Source organism: Triticum urartu, chromosome 6A, assembly GCF_056163025.1.
Source record: "Triticum urartu cultivar PI428250 chromosome 6A, HENAU_Tu73, whole genome shotgun sequence".
Classification (NCBI taxonomy): domain Eukaryota; kingdom Viridiplantae; phylum Streptophyta; class Magnoliopsida; order Poales; family Poaceae; genus Triticum; species Triticum urartu.
Genome location: NC_141878.1, coordinates 444,048,051 through 444,066,419, shown reverse-complemented (window position 1 = coordinate 444,066,419; position 18,369 = coordinate 444,048,051). Strand labels below are relative to the sequence as shown.

Below are 18,369 nucleotides of genomic sequence, written 5' to 3'. Positions count from 1 at the left end.
TCTTGGGGAGACTCTCTGCTTTGACTGCTTCAGGTGTTGCCTCCAGTGTGAGACAAGAAACAACAGTTCGAGTGTAGCTGGAATCACCATAGGCTCATTTTAGTATGCTGTACATTTGTACTAACCAGTTAACCACTACCGGCCTGGCGCCATTATCTTATGCGCAATGGTGCTTACTTTCATGGATCATGTGGAACTCAGAGGTCATGGTTGCGTGGAATTCGGTCAGGCACGGGTACGACACGACACGACGTGTTCAATAACTGAATATGCAGCCTGCCCCAATTATTACAGACTCGGCTAAGTCTGCTTGACATCTAAACTGGAGCTAGCAGATGCCGCGTACGGATCAGCTTGACGAATATATACTACTAGTAAGTAGACTTGGTCTCACTAAATCGAGGAAGCAACTGACAAAATTTTCACCTAAAAGCTCATAACAGACGAGGATGTACGTCAGAAAAACAGTCGTTTCCTTAGCCTGCAGCTGCAAGTAGCCCGTGACCCGAACTTGTCAGCAGTTTGCAGTGACCAACTTGAGCTTTTTTTTGGAACTGGCATAATGTTGCAAACAAGAAGGGGAAAATGTGGGGAATGTTGAAGCGTGTGTTCGCATTGCCTAGTCCTTTTCATCAGTTCGGATTTTTGATTGCGCTGCCGCTGTGCACGAAGCTTAATAGGGAGAAGGAGACATTTGCCCCGAATGGTACACAAGGAACTACATCTTGTATATATTTCGTTAATCATTTCAGCTGTAACTGATTTGTGTTTGTTGTTCAGAAAAGACTTCTCATATACTCCCTGAGGGAATGAAACTACCTCCGAAAAGACGAAAAACAATCTAAAACCCTCGAAATATTCACATTCCGTTATTCGTTGCACAAGCTGTACAGAGACTAGAAGGCTACAAAGCTGCACAGGCCGAATATCAGCAGATGTCCATTGCTTCCAGAATCTCAAAATGCATCAGCAGACTGCGTGGTCTACCATCAAAATACTTCTTTTCAGATAGATTAAGTCTCCCTTCACATTTCTTAGCCTCGTCCTGAAGCAACCGCAGCATCGTGTTTTTCTCGGCCAGGATCCATGGGCGGTTCGGATCGGACCACTGCCGTGGTGTCCCATGAAGGACGAATCGGAGAGTATCACTAGTCTGGGAAACATAGTTGGCTATCCCCTTGATCACCGCATGGTCAGTAGTGTATGCTCCAGCACAATTCAGGCCCACATCCAAATAATGGAACTCGGAAATACTTGATAAAACATCACTAGGTGTAGCAGGAACAAGTAGATAACCGGTCAAGAGGGCTGGGCTTCGCCGTGAAACATCAACTGAACCTTTTGCTGATTTTGAGGCCCAGTAAGAAAGTTCTGACACAAGCTGGTTGACGACAACTCCGCCCTTACTGAACCCCAGGATGATAGTTTTGGGAGCAGATGATGGTAGCAATGATGCGGTAGGTTCTTGATTGCCTGCGGAATCATTCAATGACCCCTTCATGACCTTATTTTGTATCTGCTAACGAAAAAAGGGGATGAGAGGAATTAACAAGGAAAAGCGGAAAGACACAAAGTTCTGAGTGAACTCTAGAATGTCTACAAGAAATGAGAATACGACTACAGTATGCTAATTCAGTGGGAAGACATAAACCACGTAAAAAATACCGGTGCAATAAGATAAATACACAAAAGGGAAACAAAATGGCAAGATCTCATAAGGAAGCTTAACATCTCAGTATGCACATATTGTGAAAACCAAAAAAATACATTGACACAAAACAAGAACAACGTATAACATATGCATTATCATCAACTACTCCCTCCTTCCATCTATATAGGGCCTAATGCGTTTTTTGAGGCTAACTTTGACCAAATGTTAGAGCAATAATATATGACATGCAACTTACACAAAGCACATCATCAAATTCGTATGTGAAAGGAGCTTTCAATGATATAATTTTCACATTATGCATGTCATATAGTATTAATTTTATCAATAGTCAAAGGCGGTCTTGAAAAACGCATTAGGCCCTATATAGATGGAAGGAGGGAGTAGTAATGCAGTGGGGTTTCCCCAATACTAATGGAAAGGATATATTTTTTAAGCAACAGTCTGTTAAGGGTGCATGTTTTGGTTTCAGTTTTCTTGGAAGGATCCCCGGCAGTATAGTTCTTGCTCCACTATCCACAATTATATAAGATAGTAATACAAGACTGCGGAAATTCGTTCTGGCTCTCAGGTCCAGATGCACCCGGAATCTGAACTACACTTTCCACTAGTGATGTGCACCACCGTATGTACTCTACAAGTCTGCCAATGTAACCAGACTAGATACCGGAAATTTGTGGTATTAATATTACCTCTGAAACAGATTCCTATCTTGGATTATTTGGACCACGGCCCACGGGATGCATTAAAGTGATTCTCTCCAAAACTGCGACACGATGAACATGTTCCTATATGAGGCCAGCGACCAGGTTGTCTTCAGCATAAACATCGGTATCTTTGCTACCCTATCCACCGTCTCTCCAAGAACCCTGGTTAAATCATCTGCAGACTAATCCATCCATTAATTTAACATTGCATCAATCTCAACTAACTAAGCTATACGTCCCATGATGAACATGGTATAATGACATGTTGCAAGGCCACGGGGAGACTATCACTGGGCTCTGGGCTTGAAACACTCAAAGATGATGAAAGGGCCACGTCCAAACCTGTCTGCTCCATGGCAGCCTTTTGGGTCAGCGAGAGGCTGTTGTACTCATGCACACCACTGACAAAATGAACCGAAATTTACACGGTTCCCACGTGAAATCCAAGAGCAATGCTCTAATACTCATAGTCATCCTCTGGTAATTATATCAAACATGGCAATTTTTCATTGTTCGTTCTCTGGTTCCTGGGTATAAGATTATCAAAAATGTTATGGTTCCTAGCTTCCTGCTAATATCTAACTCTGCAAAGCAACCCTGAGAGAACATAAGTGCACTGCAGCAGCTTGACACAAATATGCAAAGTGTAATGTCGCCACAGAAAGTAGTGAAAAGGTGGATCTGATAAATAAGAGGGCATTAATCACCATAACTAGATTCATCATCCTTAGACACACTTATTTGACCCAGTCACCTTCGCTGTTTGACCTGGCTGCTGATGCTTTGTCAATTATAATCACTAGAGCTGTTAAAAATAATCTTATCACTGGCTTAGCTACACATTGCACCTGAGGGAGTACCATTCTGCAATATGCAGATGGTACCATCCTACAGTTCCAGGATGACTTAGAGCTGGCAAGAAACCTTAAATTTGGACTCTGTCTGTTTGAGCAGATGTCAGGTTTTAAAACAATTTTTCAAAAAAAGTGAAATTTATCTAACTTGGCAATGCTGCAAACAGAAACACTGAATTTGAGGAAATCTTAACCTGTAAAACTGGTAGACTGGCTATCCCTGTAGATGAGAAGAGAATTAGAAACGGTGATTGGCACAAAACTGCAGAAATTTGATCAGCGACTTGGGTGCTGGCAAGGCAGGACTTTATCTATTGGTGGCAGACTATCCTCATAAGTTCCTCATTGTCCAGTATTCCAATACATGCGTTCTTTCTACAGAATCCCAGTTGAAGGAAAAAGCAGGTTCACTAAGAGCCACATTTTTGTGGAGTGGGGAAAAACAAAAAGAAATATCATTTCGTTAATTGGCCCCAAGTTTATTTACCTAAAGATCATGGTGGCATCTGGATTTTAGATCTAGAAATCATGAGCATTGCTCTTCTGTCAAAATGGTTGCAGGAAGCTATAGGTTGCAGGATGCTATTTAATAGCAGAGGTTGTTGGCAAGATTTTCTGACAAACAAATACTTGAGCTAAGGCAGGTTGTCACTAAAAATGGGAGCTCTCACTTTTGGTAAGGATTGGTGGAAATTGAAAACCTATTTCGTAGCTGCTGTAAAATTGAGATAGTAAATAGGAAGAAAACAAGCTTTTGGGAGGATAACTGTCTTGGAGGAACCAGACTTGCTGAAAAATTCCCCAGGCCCTTTTCTACCTCTTCAGAACATTTTTTCGAGAAAACGCAAAGGACCTTTACCTCTTCAGAACATTACATTACATCAGGTTTTGCTCTAGGCTTTAACGCTCTAACTTTCAGAAGAGCTATAGTTGGAGAGAGACTAGCACAATGGCGAGTTTTGCATGATTTATGCGCTAATTTCCCCCTGACTGATGGGGAAGACAAATTTGTTTGGCTTCTCTCCAGCTCTGTGAGTTTAGCGTGAAGACTTTCTATGCTGTTATGCGAAGTGCCGGTGTAAAGTTAAGATCCCCTACATGTCAAAACTTTCATTTGGCTGAGGAAAAGCATTCCAAAGAGGGGACGTTTTGGTGAGAGGTGGTGGTGATTTTGAAGCTTCATGTCTGTTCTTTGGTAGCAATGAAATCATCAGGCATCTCTTTTTCTCTTGTCCCCTGGCCAGATATATCTGGGATGTGGTTAGCTGTGCACTGGGAATTCGTTGTCAGTTTACCTGAATACCTGGCTTAAGACTTTTAGTGGAAGCAAACGTGGGATAACTGCTGTTGGAGTTGCAGGGGTCATGTGGGGTATTTGGAAATTGCATAATCTGGCTTGGTTTCATAACAAATGGCCTAGCGATCCTGCTGTGGTTATCTTTCATATTTGTTTCTGGATCAAACACGGGGGCTTGTCGCAGGAGAAGGAGGAGAAAGCTGGTACTGCACAGGTGCACAAGACTGTTGGAACAATTCGCTGTTGAGACCTTCCAAGATTAGCGAAGCTGGACACCATGGATTTCAGCTGACGACATGACAGTGACATGGGATGGATTTTGGGCGCACGGCATCTGTCTTTTTTGCTCCTTTTTATTTTAGCTAGATCGCCTCCATTGCTGGGAGCTGAGCTCTACATATTAGTATTGCCGCTATTAGTAGTACTAGCTTTTGTTGCCCCTGTTTTTGGGGTGGCTACTTTGGTAGTTGATGTGTGAGGCAGTTAAAACAACATCGTAATTCCTAAAGCTATGATTTCTATAAATGGAAATTGGGGGGAAATCCTTTCTTAAAAAAAATTATACACACTTAGCTTTAGATAGTCAGTTTATGTACCGTTTTTGTGAACTAAAATAGCATCTCATCAACCCAAATAGAGGATCCATGAATTCCCTTTCTTCAGAAATGGGTAGAAGAACTATTCAGCTAAACTAGTTGCTGGATTTAAAAAAAAAAAACTAATTCCTGAATCCAACGACTACCTATGTATCTGCCCTGAAATAAAATACACCTAACATATCAAGTAACAAGAATGTGACGACACCATAAGAATTAAGACCTCAATTACTGTAACATCGTATTTGACCTACTCCTAGGTAAATCTTTGACTGCTGCAGAATTTTCCCGAAATTTACCACAACTTACCTCCCGAATACAATGTGCCAAGATGGTGGCAACGCCAGCCGCCGCCGGTAGGCCAGTGGGGTCATACCGCTCAGGGTCGCCAACGGTGTCCACGGACGGCACAAGCTCTCGGTAGACCGCAAACGGCCCGGCAAAGCAAGAGGCATCGACCACCCACGCGTTGGCTTCCCCGGCGAGCTTCCCAGCGAGGAGCTTGGCGAGGTAGGCGGCGTCCGACAGCCGCTCGATCGCCGGATCACCGGTGCCGGGGACGCGGTCGCCCGTGAAGAGGATCGCGTTTGCGCGTGGAACCTGGGCGGCATCGGGGTGTGAGGCTTTGGATGCTGTTATTGCCTTGGAGAGGGGAAAAGGGCAGCGGGGTCATCCTTACGGCGAGGGCTTTGGAGGGCGCGAGTATGAGCGAGGCGGCGACGCGGAAGAGGGGGTCGCCTTGGGAGAGCGGGACGTGGACGACGCCGGTCCACCGTTCCATGGCCGCCGCGAGGTCACCGGATTTGCGGGAGAGGGATCTCCGAGGCGAGCGGCCGGGGGGAGACACTCAAGAACTCTGAAAGAAATGTCGGCAACTGCATCTCTTCAGGAAAACGCTTCGCCTGAATCTTATCTTAAATCCTATGAGTAGGAATAAAAAAAAAGATGTCCTTTAATTCACATTCTAAGATTTTTTCCATTGAGTCTAAGTTAATGTTTATTTTTTTATAAAATATGAAGGATAGGAAGAATTCCTCTATAGAAATAGAATTCCATTCCTACAAACCAAAGGACTCTAAAGGAATTTTTTCTATAGAAATCCTATCCTATGAAATTTCTACAAGATTCCTTTAAACCAAAGGAGGTCTTAATGTTGTGGCGTGACCGGCCGATACTAGTTACCATTGATACAGTAACTCTTTAGCATTCTACTGTCAATACAAAAAAAAATCTTTAGATACCGCCTCTATATAATGTCCATTCTACATTGTATAGACACTACATTAATTAATTTGAATCGAAGAGAGCACTTTAATTCTTCTTCTGATTCGCCTCTTTCACTTTCTCTACGAGTATGTAGCATAAAACTTTATGGTAGGTATCAGTTTATCAGCTCAAAGAGTATACCAAGATTTTTCACTTATATACCCATAAATCCCAAGCATCACCCCCGCCGAGCACAATCTATTGTTCGCACGAGCTTTTTGTAGTAACACCGCATCTATTTTCATCAAGTTTTCAGCTCAATACTGCGAACCCTTGGAAACTAGAACAAAAAAGGTGGCAGAAGGATGCGGCCAAGCACTCAGGAAAAGCAACAGGGGTGAGGTGGGAGGCAGATCCATGATGGAGATTGCAATCAACACTAAGAAGGTGCATAATTTGGAAGTCACTAAGAAAGACAACAAAGGTACCATTGTTAGAAACTCCTTTGAGCTTTTTAGTAACCCTAATTTCCTAGAAGTAGCTAAGAAGATAGGAATAGAGATAGATACTAGTTGTAATTTTACTGTAGATGCTAGTTCTTCCAGCTCTCTACCTTTGTCTGAAGGACAAAATGCAGGGGATTTTGAGCAAATTAATGCTGGATTGAACAGTAGTGCTGTTGTTAAGCAAAAAAGTAAGACGGATGTATTTTGCAATGTGAACCAATTAGTAGAGGAGCCTGGAGGGCCCCCAGATATTAGTAGTCTAATGGATTACCCTAGACTCACAAAAAAAACCCTGGACAAAGGAGCCTGAAGGGCTCCCTCCCCAAAAAGAACTCATAGAGTATTGTGGTACTCCTGGTACCCCTTCAGAGTTCAGTGTGATCCCATCTGAGCACTTGGACCAAAGTGCCTTGTGGAACCTAGTCTCCAAAAAAGGACGGGGCAAGCACCCTAAGAAACACATGATCCAATGAATGCCTTGTTTTGGAATATTAGGGGGATAACAACCCTAGGAAAAAAACCTTGCATTATTGAAACTCTAGCTAAACATAAACCTAGTATAGTAGCTTTTCAGGAAACAAAGAAAGATAAACTCTCTGCTTCCTTTTTAAAATCTATTGGTGGGGATAAACCTTATAGCTGGCATCACCTACCTGCTGAAGGCACTTCAGGTGGTGTTCTGGTAGAAGTAGACTTGGATATTTTTGATGTTATTAGCTAGAACTCCCTCAAATACTCTGTCTCATGTAATCTAGTACATAAGACAAGTGAAAAAACTTTCAGGTTCATAGCAGTCTATGGATCACCATATGAAGAGGGCAAGGATGAGTTCATCTCTGAACTCCATAGTATGTTCATTGATGACCACCCACCCACTATTATAGGGGGGGATTTCAATTTAGTTAGATATCAGAAAGATAAGAACAATGGGAGGATTAACCATAATTGGAGTGACAAATTCAACGCTTGGATAGAAATTTGGAGTCTGTTAGAAATTAAGATGTCTGGAAGACGATTCACATGGGCAAATAATCAAGATAACTTGGTTATGAGTACCATAGATAGGGTCTTTTGTACCACTGAACTAGATGCAATGTTTCCTTTAAGTAGTTCTCAAGCTCTCCCTAGAACTGGTAGTGATCACACTCCTATTCTGTGGGATTCAGGGGTGGATGGTACCCCAAAAAGCTCAAGCTATAAGTTTGAGAAATGGTGGCTACTAAGAGCTGAATTTAAGGAGCTTGTGGAGAAAAATTGGTCTGCTCCTGTCAAATGTACCACCCCCATAGACATTTGGCAGGAAAAAGTGAGAAGATTTAGGAAGTTTAGTAGAGGATGGAGTAGAAATGTAGATGCTGAGATTAGAAAAGCTAAGCAGGAGTTAGAAGAAGAGTATGATAAACTTGATATTAAATTAGAAACTGTGCAGCTTTCTGAGGTAGAAAATTTAAAGATGAAAGAACTCCTCTCCAGACTCCATAAACTTTGGATTGTAGAAGAATTTAAAGCTAGACAAAGATCCAGAGATAGGGATATCCTTGAAGGGGATAGAAACACTAGGTATTTTCAAGCTGTAGCAAACCAAAGGAGAAGGAAAACGCTTATTAACAGGTTGGAAGGACCTACTGGCACTACCACAGATGTCAAGGACATGTTGGGTATAGCCACAGACTATTATAAAGACCTCTTTAAGAAAGAAGATAGAAAAGGTTTTAGAATCAATAATAATTTCGTTGCTGCTGAAGAAAAGGTCAATGATTTAGAAAACCAATCCCTACAAAAACCTTTCTCTGAAGGAGAAATTAAGGAGGCCATCTTTGGTTCATACTCTGATGGAGCCCCTGGTCCAGATGGTCTATCTTTTATATTCCTCCAAAAAATTTGGGAAGTGATTAAAAAAGATGTGATAGCCATGTTTGATGATTTCCATAAAGGGGAATTGGATATCTATAGATTAAACTTTGCTGTGTTGACCCTTATCCCAAAGGAGAAAGAGGCTACCAGCATGAAAAAATTTAGGCCCATTAGTTTGATCAATTGTATCTTTAAGGTGTTTACCAAGGTACTTACAAATAGATTAGCTATGCTGATGAATAGGCTTACATCTAGTAACCAATCAGCTTTCATAAAAGGGAGGTTTATCCTAGAGAGTGTAGTCACAGCACATGAGGTGCTGCACTCCACTGCTAAATCTGGCAACCCAGGTCTAGTATTAAAGCTAGACTATGAGAAAGCTTTTGACAAAGTTAACCTAGACTTTCTTATTGAAATCCTAGAAAAAAGAAACTTCAATCCCCTTTGGGTGACTTGGATCAAACAGGTCACACACATGGGATCAATTGGAGTGAAAATTAATGGAATAGAAGGCAACTACTTCCTCACAGGAAAAGGCCTGAGACAGGGAGACCCTCTGTCCCCCCTTCTCTTTAACCTGGTAGTAGATGTTCTAAGCAAGATGCTCTTCAAAGCAACTTCTGACAAGCTGATTAGTGGTCTATGTTCTGAGATAATTCCCAATGGGGTCATCTGCCTACAGTATGCAGATGACACCATCCTATTCATGGAGAAAAATGAGCAGAAAACAAAGAACATGAAGATGGTCCTCACTTGCTTTGAACAAGTCTCAGGCATGAGGATCAATTACACAAAGAGTGAGATCATCCCAATAGAGCTTTCTCCTGAAGAAACTCAATCCTGTACAGATATATTAGGATGTAGAATAGGGGCTTTCCCAATAAAATACTTGGGAATTCCTCTACACTATGATAAACTTAGGAGGGAGGATATACAACCCCTAATAGACAAAATCCTCAAAAGGATGTCTGGCTGGAGAGGCAAACTCCTCTCCTATGCTGCTAGGCTAACTTTGATTAAAACCTGCCTGGCTAGCATTCCTATATACCTCCTTTCTTTTTTTAAATTTCCAAAATGGGCTTTAGATATGATCAACAGTCAGATGGCCAACTGTTTGTGGAATGACTTTGAAGGAAATAGGAAAATTCACCTGGCCAATTGGCACCTAGTTTGTATGGGGAAAAACATGGGGGTTTAGGTGTGCCCAACATCAAAGATGTTAACCTTTGTCTCCTTGGGAGCTGGGTAAAAAGATACATCAAAGATGAAGGCAAGCTTTGGAAACAGATAGTGGACAAGAAATACATCCACAACTCCCCTAACATCTTTGCTAGTAAACCCCAAAACCCTTCCAGATTTTGGCAAGGGGTCATGTGGGCTGCTAAGGCTTTGAAATTTGGATATAAATGGGTGGTGGAAGATGGACAGAAGATCAGATTCTGGAAAGACATCTGGTTTGGTACATCTCCCCTCTCAGTCCAGTTCTGGCCGCTTTACACCATCTGCCATCAACAATGCTCTACCATAGCTGAGATCTGGGACAGCTGTGAGATTAAACTCACCTTCAGGAGGGTTTTCACACCTGCTATGATGGAGCATTGGTATGCCCTAGAGCAAATCATTAGGAGTACCCTGCTCAGAGAGGAGGGTGACTCACTCATTTGGCAATATGAAGCCAAGGGGGAATACACCACTAGTTTCCTTTATAGTATCATCAACTTTAGGGGGGTCCAGCCTGTATATATACCAGCGGTGTGGTCAATAAAAATCCCACCCAGAGTCCAGGTGTTTTTGTGGCTACTCTCCCACAACAAACTGATGACAAAAGACAACCTGGCCAAGAGAGGCATAGAAAAAGGCCCAGAATGTGTTTACTGCTCTGAGAAAGAATCAATTACACACTTATTCTTTGAATGTGTGGTGACCAAGCAAATCTGGGAGGAAATATCAGATTTTTTTGGTGTAGAATTAGGAACTAACTACTTATCAATTGCTAGATTCTGGCCTGCTAATAAGAAGCATATCGTTTTGAATTCAGTCTGTGCATGTGTTCTATGGGCTATGTGGAAAAATAGAAATTTACATGTCTTTAACAATGCTATATGGACTGACGTGAAACAGATATGGAGGAGAGTGCTAGGACAATCCAGGAGATGGCTGATCTTGTTCGAAGGACCTGCCTTGACAAAACTGGAGGCGTTCGTTCAGAAAATCTCCTGCATCCTGGAAGCCCCACTCCAGATTCTGGCAGGTTAACTGTCGAGACGAAAGACACTGAAGGTGGCTTCGATCGCTCGCTTCTCTTCTCCCGCTCGAAGTCCAATGACGCTCCAATCACAAAGGGGGCAGCATACCAAATCTCTCCACCAAGAAGCCCTCGCGAAAGCACCTACAAGGCGACGCTGCTCAGCCCGGTCACCCCTCTGGAGCTGGGTGGATCGCCAGCTAAACCATGGAAGAAGCTCAAGGTGGTGCCCATTACAGACGTGGCAAAGAAAATGGTGTCGCTGGGGACTGCATAATGCGGCGCGCCGATTGCAAAAAGTGAAAGAAATCGGGTCTCCAGGAAGAAAAGGGAGGGGAGAGAGATGTTGGTTATTACAGACTTGTGCGCAAAAATGTAATAATGAAACGCTGTTTAGACTTCTTTGATAGAGCTGATCTGCTGTCTTTCAGCTGATTAGTCAGTCTTTGTAGTGGTGTTACTTTCCTGAACGTTCTTGCCACGACTGTAATGGTGTTATTTTCCTAGTCTCATCTATAAAAATGGGGCTGGGGGGCTTAAAACCCCCTTTTCTCTAAAACAAAAATCAGTTTGGTACTCTCCGATTCGTCGATGCGGTCATGTCTGGTGTCTCCTCCATCTGTAGGGCTCGCCGGCACGAGCTGGGTGACATAACATGGGACCTAGCACGATGCCCAGGAGCCGAGTTATGCGGGCTAAAGAACAAGCAGTAGCGCTCAAATTTTTACAGGGTCAGCTTCGTAATCTACGTGCCCTCCAAATGACCAATAGGAACGGTAGGTTCAGGTGTCTAAGACTTAACGAGTTCTACCGAGAAAATTGCATGTCGGTATGACGGGTTACTTCAAAAGATACACACTGAGATCTTTGTAAAAAACTGTTCGTATATTCAAAAAGTTCACAATTTTGAACAAAGTTCGCGTATTCAAAAAATGTTCATCAATTTGAATAAAAATCACAAATTCAAATAATGTTCATGAAAATTTAAAAAAATGTTAAAAAAATGAAAAATGTTCGTCAATTTTAAAAATAGTTTCCAATTATTGAAAAAACTTCATCAGTTGAAACAATGTTCATGAATTCGAAAAATGTTCATGTATTTAAAAAATCACCAAACATAAAATGTATGTGATTTTCAAAAATGTTCACTGATTAAAAAAATGTTCACGAGTTTAGAAAAATGTTTGCAATTTCAAAAAATATTCGTGAATTTCTAAAATAGATCATGAATCCGAAAATTGTTAAAAAAATGTTTGCAAATTTGTAAGAATGTTCATGAATCTGATAAGGGAATTGTTCGCAAATTTAAAAACAATATTCACGAATTTTAAAAATATATTCACAATTTCAAAAAAAGAGTTTGAAATATGTTCCCCAAAAAGGAAAAAAAAGAAAAATAGAAATAAAACAGAACGAAAAATGAATTAAAAATAGAAAATAGAAATGAAATGAAAAATTAAAAAATTAAAAAGAAACATCATAGGAAAATAAAAAACTGGTTCTGTGAAGGTTATAGAACCTTCCCAAAACCGGTGAGGAATACGCCTAAAACTTGCCGGCCTAAACGCTGATCGAGCACGCTGGAGGGGTGAGCGTTGGGTCGATCACGGGCGACCTACAGTTAGATGCTATTTTTAGGGATATCAAATATCAACTGCGTTTGGATGCAAAGTATTTTGCAGTTTTTTGGGAATACCGTGGTTTCAGAAAAATACCTTAGTATTAAATACTTTGAGGTGTTTGGATGAAAGAAATATTGTAGTTTAAGATACCGTGGTATTTCTCATACGGTGGTTTTCTTGCAGTATCTAAAAAAGAGGCCCCGACCTTTTTTCTTAAAACTGAACAAGGCGATAAGTCAGTGCCTCCGACTCCTCATCATTATCTGTTAATCGTTGTGTCATCTATATCCTGATTAGTAGAAACTTTTGGTTAGGTGATTAACTTGTGTTCCGTTGGTCTCTAGAGTCCATGTTCTTCTGGACGTTGTTGCCAGCGATTCCTCCGTCCGATCAGCGATCTTTTTTTTAGAAAAGGAGGACTCCCCGGCCTTTGCATCAGAACGATGCATACGGCCACATTTATTAAAAAAAAGTAAATGAGGTTCAACAAGGTCATAAAGTCTGCAAACAAAAGGAGCGGCAAGCTCACAGAGAGGCGCAATGCCAAAACAGAAAGCCTAACAAGCCACAACCGGCTGGCAAATTAACAGATAGGTAAACTAATCGTCTATCCTATTACATAACCGCCATTCAAACCGGTTGAAGATATCTCGCGCTACCATCTCCCACCGGACAGATCCAGTAACCAAACGCTCCCTGGCCTCCGTCGGAGTGAGTAAGGACCACAAACGGATCAGCGCAGTAGCCCGGAATAAAACTTGCAAAAAATGAATAGTTGTTGTTCTGTTAAAAGCCAAATCATTTCTGCAGTTCCAAATTGCCCATAACAACGCACAAACTCCTACATGAATGTGTCTAGCTGTTTCGGATTCTATCTCAGCAGGCCACGTCCCGAATAACGTGTTGACCGAATTCGGAGGAGTAATGTTAGAGGCAATTTGCACAGAGCGCCACAAGCCTCGTGCCAATGGGCAGTCAAAGAAGAGGTGCTTGATGGTCTCCTCCCGATCACAGAAACTACACCTAGTAGAATCTGTCCAGTTGCGCTTAACTAGATTGTCCTTTGTTAGAATTACTTGTTTATGTACAAACCACATAAACACTTTAATCTTTAAGGGGACCTTAACTTTCCAAACCTCTTTGGAATTAGGAATCACACTAGAGTTAATGATCTCGATATACATCGATTTAACTGTGAACTCCCCAGATCTAGTAAGCTTCCACCACAACTGATCGGGCTGAGGAATTAGCTGAACCCCCATCAATCTACGAACCAAGTGAAGCCATGCTTCCCATCAGTCACCCACAAGCACCCTCCTAAACTGAATGTTGAGCGGAATGGACTGCAGAACCGTGGCACCAAGAGCCTCACGGCGCTGAACAATACGATAAAGGGACGGATACTGGGTCGCCAAAGGCGCGTCGCCAAGCCACGTATCCTCCCAAAATCGAGTGTCATTACCATTACCGACAATATGTATAGTTCTGTTAAAGAAGGTAGCTTTGATTCTCATGAGCCCCTTCCAGAACGGCGAATCAGTTGGTTTCATAGTGACCTGGGATACGGTCTTGGGTTGCAAATATTTACTATGTAAAATCTGCGCCCATGTTGCCTCCGTCTCAAGCGCTAACTTATACAGCCACTTACTAAGCAGACATCTGTTCTTGACTTCTAGATTTTCAATACCAAGCCCCCCTGGTCCTTTGTGTTGGGGAACGTTGCAGAAAACAAAAAATTTCCTACTCGTTTCACCAAGATCATCTAGGAGTTCATCTAGCAACGAGTCATTGGATGCATCTACATACCTTTGTAGATCGCGCACGGAAGCATTCAAAAGAACGGTGATGATGTAGTCGTACTCGACGTGATCCAAATCACCGATGACCAAGCGCCGAACGGACGACACCTCCGCATTCAACACACGTACGGGACGGAAGACGTCTCCTCCTTCTTGATCCAGCAAGGGAGAAGGAGAGGTTGATGAAGATCCAGCAGCACGATGGCGTGGTGGTGGATGCAGGGCGTCACCGTAGCAGGGCTTCGCCTATACTACGAAAAGGAGACGTAACGGGGAGAGAGGGAGGCGCCAGGGGCTGGGGTATGAAGTCCCTCCTCTCCCCCACTATATATAGGGGTGCCAAGGGGGGTTGGTGCGCAGCCTAGGAGATCCAATCTCCTATGGCTGGCGGCCAAGGGGAGGTTTCCCTCCCCCCCAAGGCACCTAGGGGTGCCTTCCACCACTTGGACTCTTCCTTGGTGGAAACCCTAGGCGCATGGGCCTAGTAGGGCTGGTGCCCTTGGCCCATGTAGGCCAAGGCGCACCCCCTACAGCCCATGTGGCCCCCCGGGACAGGTGGCCCCACCCGGTGGGCCCACGGGACCCCTCCGGTGGTCCCGGTACAATACCGATGACCCCGAAACTTGTCCCGATGGCCGAAACAGCACTTCCTATATATAATTCTTTACCTCCGGACCATTCCGGAACTCCTCGTGACGTCCGGGATCTCATCCAGGACTCCGAACAACATTCGGGTTACTGCATATACATATCTTCACAACCCTAGCGTCACCGAACCTTAAGTGTGTAGACCCTACGGGTTCGGGAGACAAGCAGACATGACCGAGACGACTCTTCGGTCAATAACCAACAACGGGATCTGGATACCCATGTTGGCTCCCACATGCTCCACGATGATCTCATCGGATGAACCACGATGTCGAGGATTCAATCAACCCCGTATGCAATTCCCTTTGTCAATCGATATGTTACTTGCCCGAGATTCGATCGTCGGTATCCCAATACCTCGTTCAATCTCGTTACCGGCAAGTCACTTTACTCGTACCGTAATGCATGATCCCGTGACCAGACACTTGGTCACTTTGAGCTCATTATGATGATGCATTACCGAGTGGGCCCAGTGATACCTCTCCGTCATACGGAGTGACAAATCCCAGTCTTGATCCATGTCACCCAACAGACACTTTCGGAGATACCCATAGTCTACCTTTATAGTCACCCAGTTACGTTGTGACGTTTGGTATACCCAAAGCACTCCTACGGTATCCGGGAGTTGCACGATCTCATGGTCTAAGGAAAAGATACTTGACATTGCAAAACTCTAGCAAACGAACTATACGATCTTGTGCTATGTTTAGGATTGGGTCTTGTCCATCACATCATTCTCCTAATGATGTGATCTCATTATCAATGACATCCAATGTCCATAGTCAGGAAACCATGACTATCTGTTGATCAACGAGCTAGTCAACTAGAGGCTTTACTAGGGACATTTTGGTGTCTGTTATTCACACATGTATTACGATTTCCGGATAACACAATTATAGCATGAATAAAGACAATTATCATGAACAAGGAAATATAATAATAATGTTTTTATTATTGCCTCTAGGGCATATTTCCAACAGTCTCCCACTTGCACTAGAGTCAATAATCTAGTTACATTGTGATGAATCGAACACCCATGGAATTCTGGTGTTGATCATGTTTTGCTCTAGGGAGAGGTTTAGTCAACGGATCCGCTACATTCAGGTCCGTATGTACTTTACAAATCTCTATGTCTCCATCTTGAACATTTTCACGAATGGAGTTGAAGCGACGCTTGATGTGCCTTGTCTTCTTGTGAAACCTGGGCTCCTTGGCAAGAGCGATGGCTCCAGTGTTGTCACAGAAGAGCTTGATCGGCCCCGACGCATTGGGTATGACTCCTAGGTCGGTGATGAACTCCTTCACCCATATTGCTTCATGTGCTGCCTCCGAGGCTGCCATGTACTCCGCTTCACATGTAGATCCCGCCACGACGCTTTGCTTGCAACTGCACCAGCTTACTGCCCCACCATTCAAAATATACACGTATCCGGTCTGTGACTTAGAGTCATCCAGATCTGTGTCGAAGCTAGCGTCGACGTAACCCTTTACGACGAGCTCTTCGTCACCTCCATAGACGAGAAACATTTCCTTAGTCCTTTTCAGGTACTTCAGGATATTCTTGACCGCTGTCCAGTGTTCCTTGCCGGGATTACTTTGGTACCTTCCTACCAAACTTACGGCAAGGTTTACATCAGGTCTGGTACACAGCATGGCATACATAATAGAACCTATGGCTGATGCATAGGGGATGACGCTCATCTCTTCTATATCTTCTGCCGTGGTCGGACATTGAGCTGAGCTCAACTTCATACCTTGCAACACAGGCAAGAACCCCTTCTTAGACTGATCCATATTGAACTTCTTCAATATCTTATCAAGGTATGTGCTTTGTGAAAGACCTATGAGGCGTCTCGATCTATCTCTATAGATTTTGATGCCTAATATATAAGCAGCTTCTCCAAGGTCCTTCATTGAAAAACTTTTATTCAAGTAGGCCTTGATGCTGTCCAAGAGTTCTATATCATTTCCCATCAAAAGTATGTCATCTACATATAATATGAGAAATGCTACACAGCTCCCACTCACTTTCTTGTAAACGCAGGCTTCTCCATAAGTCTGCGTGAACCCAAACGCTTTGATCATCTCATCAAAGCAAATGTTCCAACTCCGAGATGCTTGCACCAGCCCATAAATCGAGCGTTGGAGCTTGCACACCTTGTCAGCATTCTTAGGATCGACAAAACCTTCCGGCTGCATCATATACAATTCCTCCTTAAGGAAACCATTAAGGAATGCCGTTTTGACGTCCATTTGCCATATCTCATAATCGTAGAATGCGGCAATTGCTAACATGATTCGGACGGACTTCAGCTTCGCTACCGGTGAGAAAGTCTCATCGTAGTCAACCCCTTGAACTTCTCGATAACCCTTAGCGACAAGCCGAGCTTTATAGATGGTCACATTACCATCCGCGTCTGTCTTCTTCTTAAAGATCCATTTATTTTCTATGGCTCGCCGTTCAACGGGCAAGTAAGTCAAAGTCCATACTTCGTTTTCATACATGGATCCTATCTCGGATTTCATGGCTTCTAGCCATTTGTCGGAATCCGGGCCCGCCATCGCTTCTTCATAGTTCGAAGGTTCACCGTTGTCTAACAACAAGATTTCCAAGACAGGGTTGCCGTACCACTCTGGTGCGGAACGTGTCCTTGTGGACCTTTGAATTTCAGTAGGAGCTTGATCAGAAGTATCTTGATCATTATCATTAACTTCCTCTCTAGTCGGTGCAGGCACCTCAGGAACATTTTCTTGAGTTGCACCACTTTCCGGTTCAAGAGGTAATACTTCATCAAGCTCTACTTTCCTCCCACTTACTTCTTTCGAGAGAAACTCTTTCTCTAGAAAGGACCCATTCTTGGCAACAAAGATCTTGCCTTCGGATCTTAGGTAGAAGGTATACCCAATAGTTTCTTTAGGGTATCCTATGAAGACGCATTTTTTCGACTTGGGTTCGAGCTTCTCAGGTTGAAGTTTCTTGACATAAGCATCGCATCCCCAAACTTTTAGAAACGACAGCTTAGGTTTCTTCCCAAACCATAATTCATACGGTGACGTCTCAACGGATTTCGACGGAGCCCTATTTAAAGTGAATGCGGCAGTCTCTAAAGCATAGCCCCAAAAAGATAGCGGTAAATCGGTAAGAGACATCATAGATCGCACCATATCTAATAGAGTGCGATTACGACGTTCGGACACACCGTTACGCTGAGGTGTTCCAGGCGGCGTGAGTTGTGAAACTATTCCACATTTTCTTAAGTGTGTGCCAAACTCGTGACTCAAGTATTCTCCTCCACGATCTGATCGTAGAAACTTGATTTTCCTGTCACGTTGATTTTCAACCTCACTCTGAAATTCCTTGAACTT

At 43.1% G+C, this 18,369-nt stretch overlaps 1 protein-coding gene across 1 annotated transcript; it reads right to left on the bottom strand.

Moving 5' to 3' along the window:
* Positions 1-719: 719 nt before the first annotated feature.
* On the bottom strand, positions 720-6,005 carry LOC125513962 (uncharacterized). The gene is made up of 3 exons (XM_048679197.2): positions 5,803-6,005; positions 5,433-5,723; positions 720-1,516 (listed from the first exon to the last, which is right to left on the bottom strand). Exons 1-3 carry the CDS (start codon positions 5,902-5,904, stop codon positions 929-931), a joined length of 981 nt encoding a protein of 326 aa, XP_048535154.2. The 5' UTR covers positions 5,905-6,005; the 3' UTR covers positions 720-928.
* Between the last annotated feature and the right edge of the window lie 12,364 nt (positions 6,006-18,369).

What these genes read in the sequence shown, in the direction of transcription:
- LOC125513962 (XM_048679197.2), bottom strand. Translation starts at nt 5,904, where the DNA reads ATGGAACGGTGGACCGGCGTCGTCCACGTCCCGCTCTCCCAAGGCGAC. An exon ending in CGCCCTCCAAAGCCCTCGCC is followed by an intron (nt 5,724 to 5,802) that starts GTAAGGATGACC and finishes GATGCCGCCCAG; the next exon opens with GTTCCACGCGCAAACGCGAT. An exon ending in TGGCACATTGTATTCGGGAG is followed by an intron (nt 1,517 to 5,432) that starts GTAAGTTGTGGT and finishes TTTCGTTAGCAG; the next exon opens with ATACAAAATAAGGTCATGAA.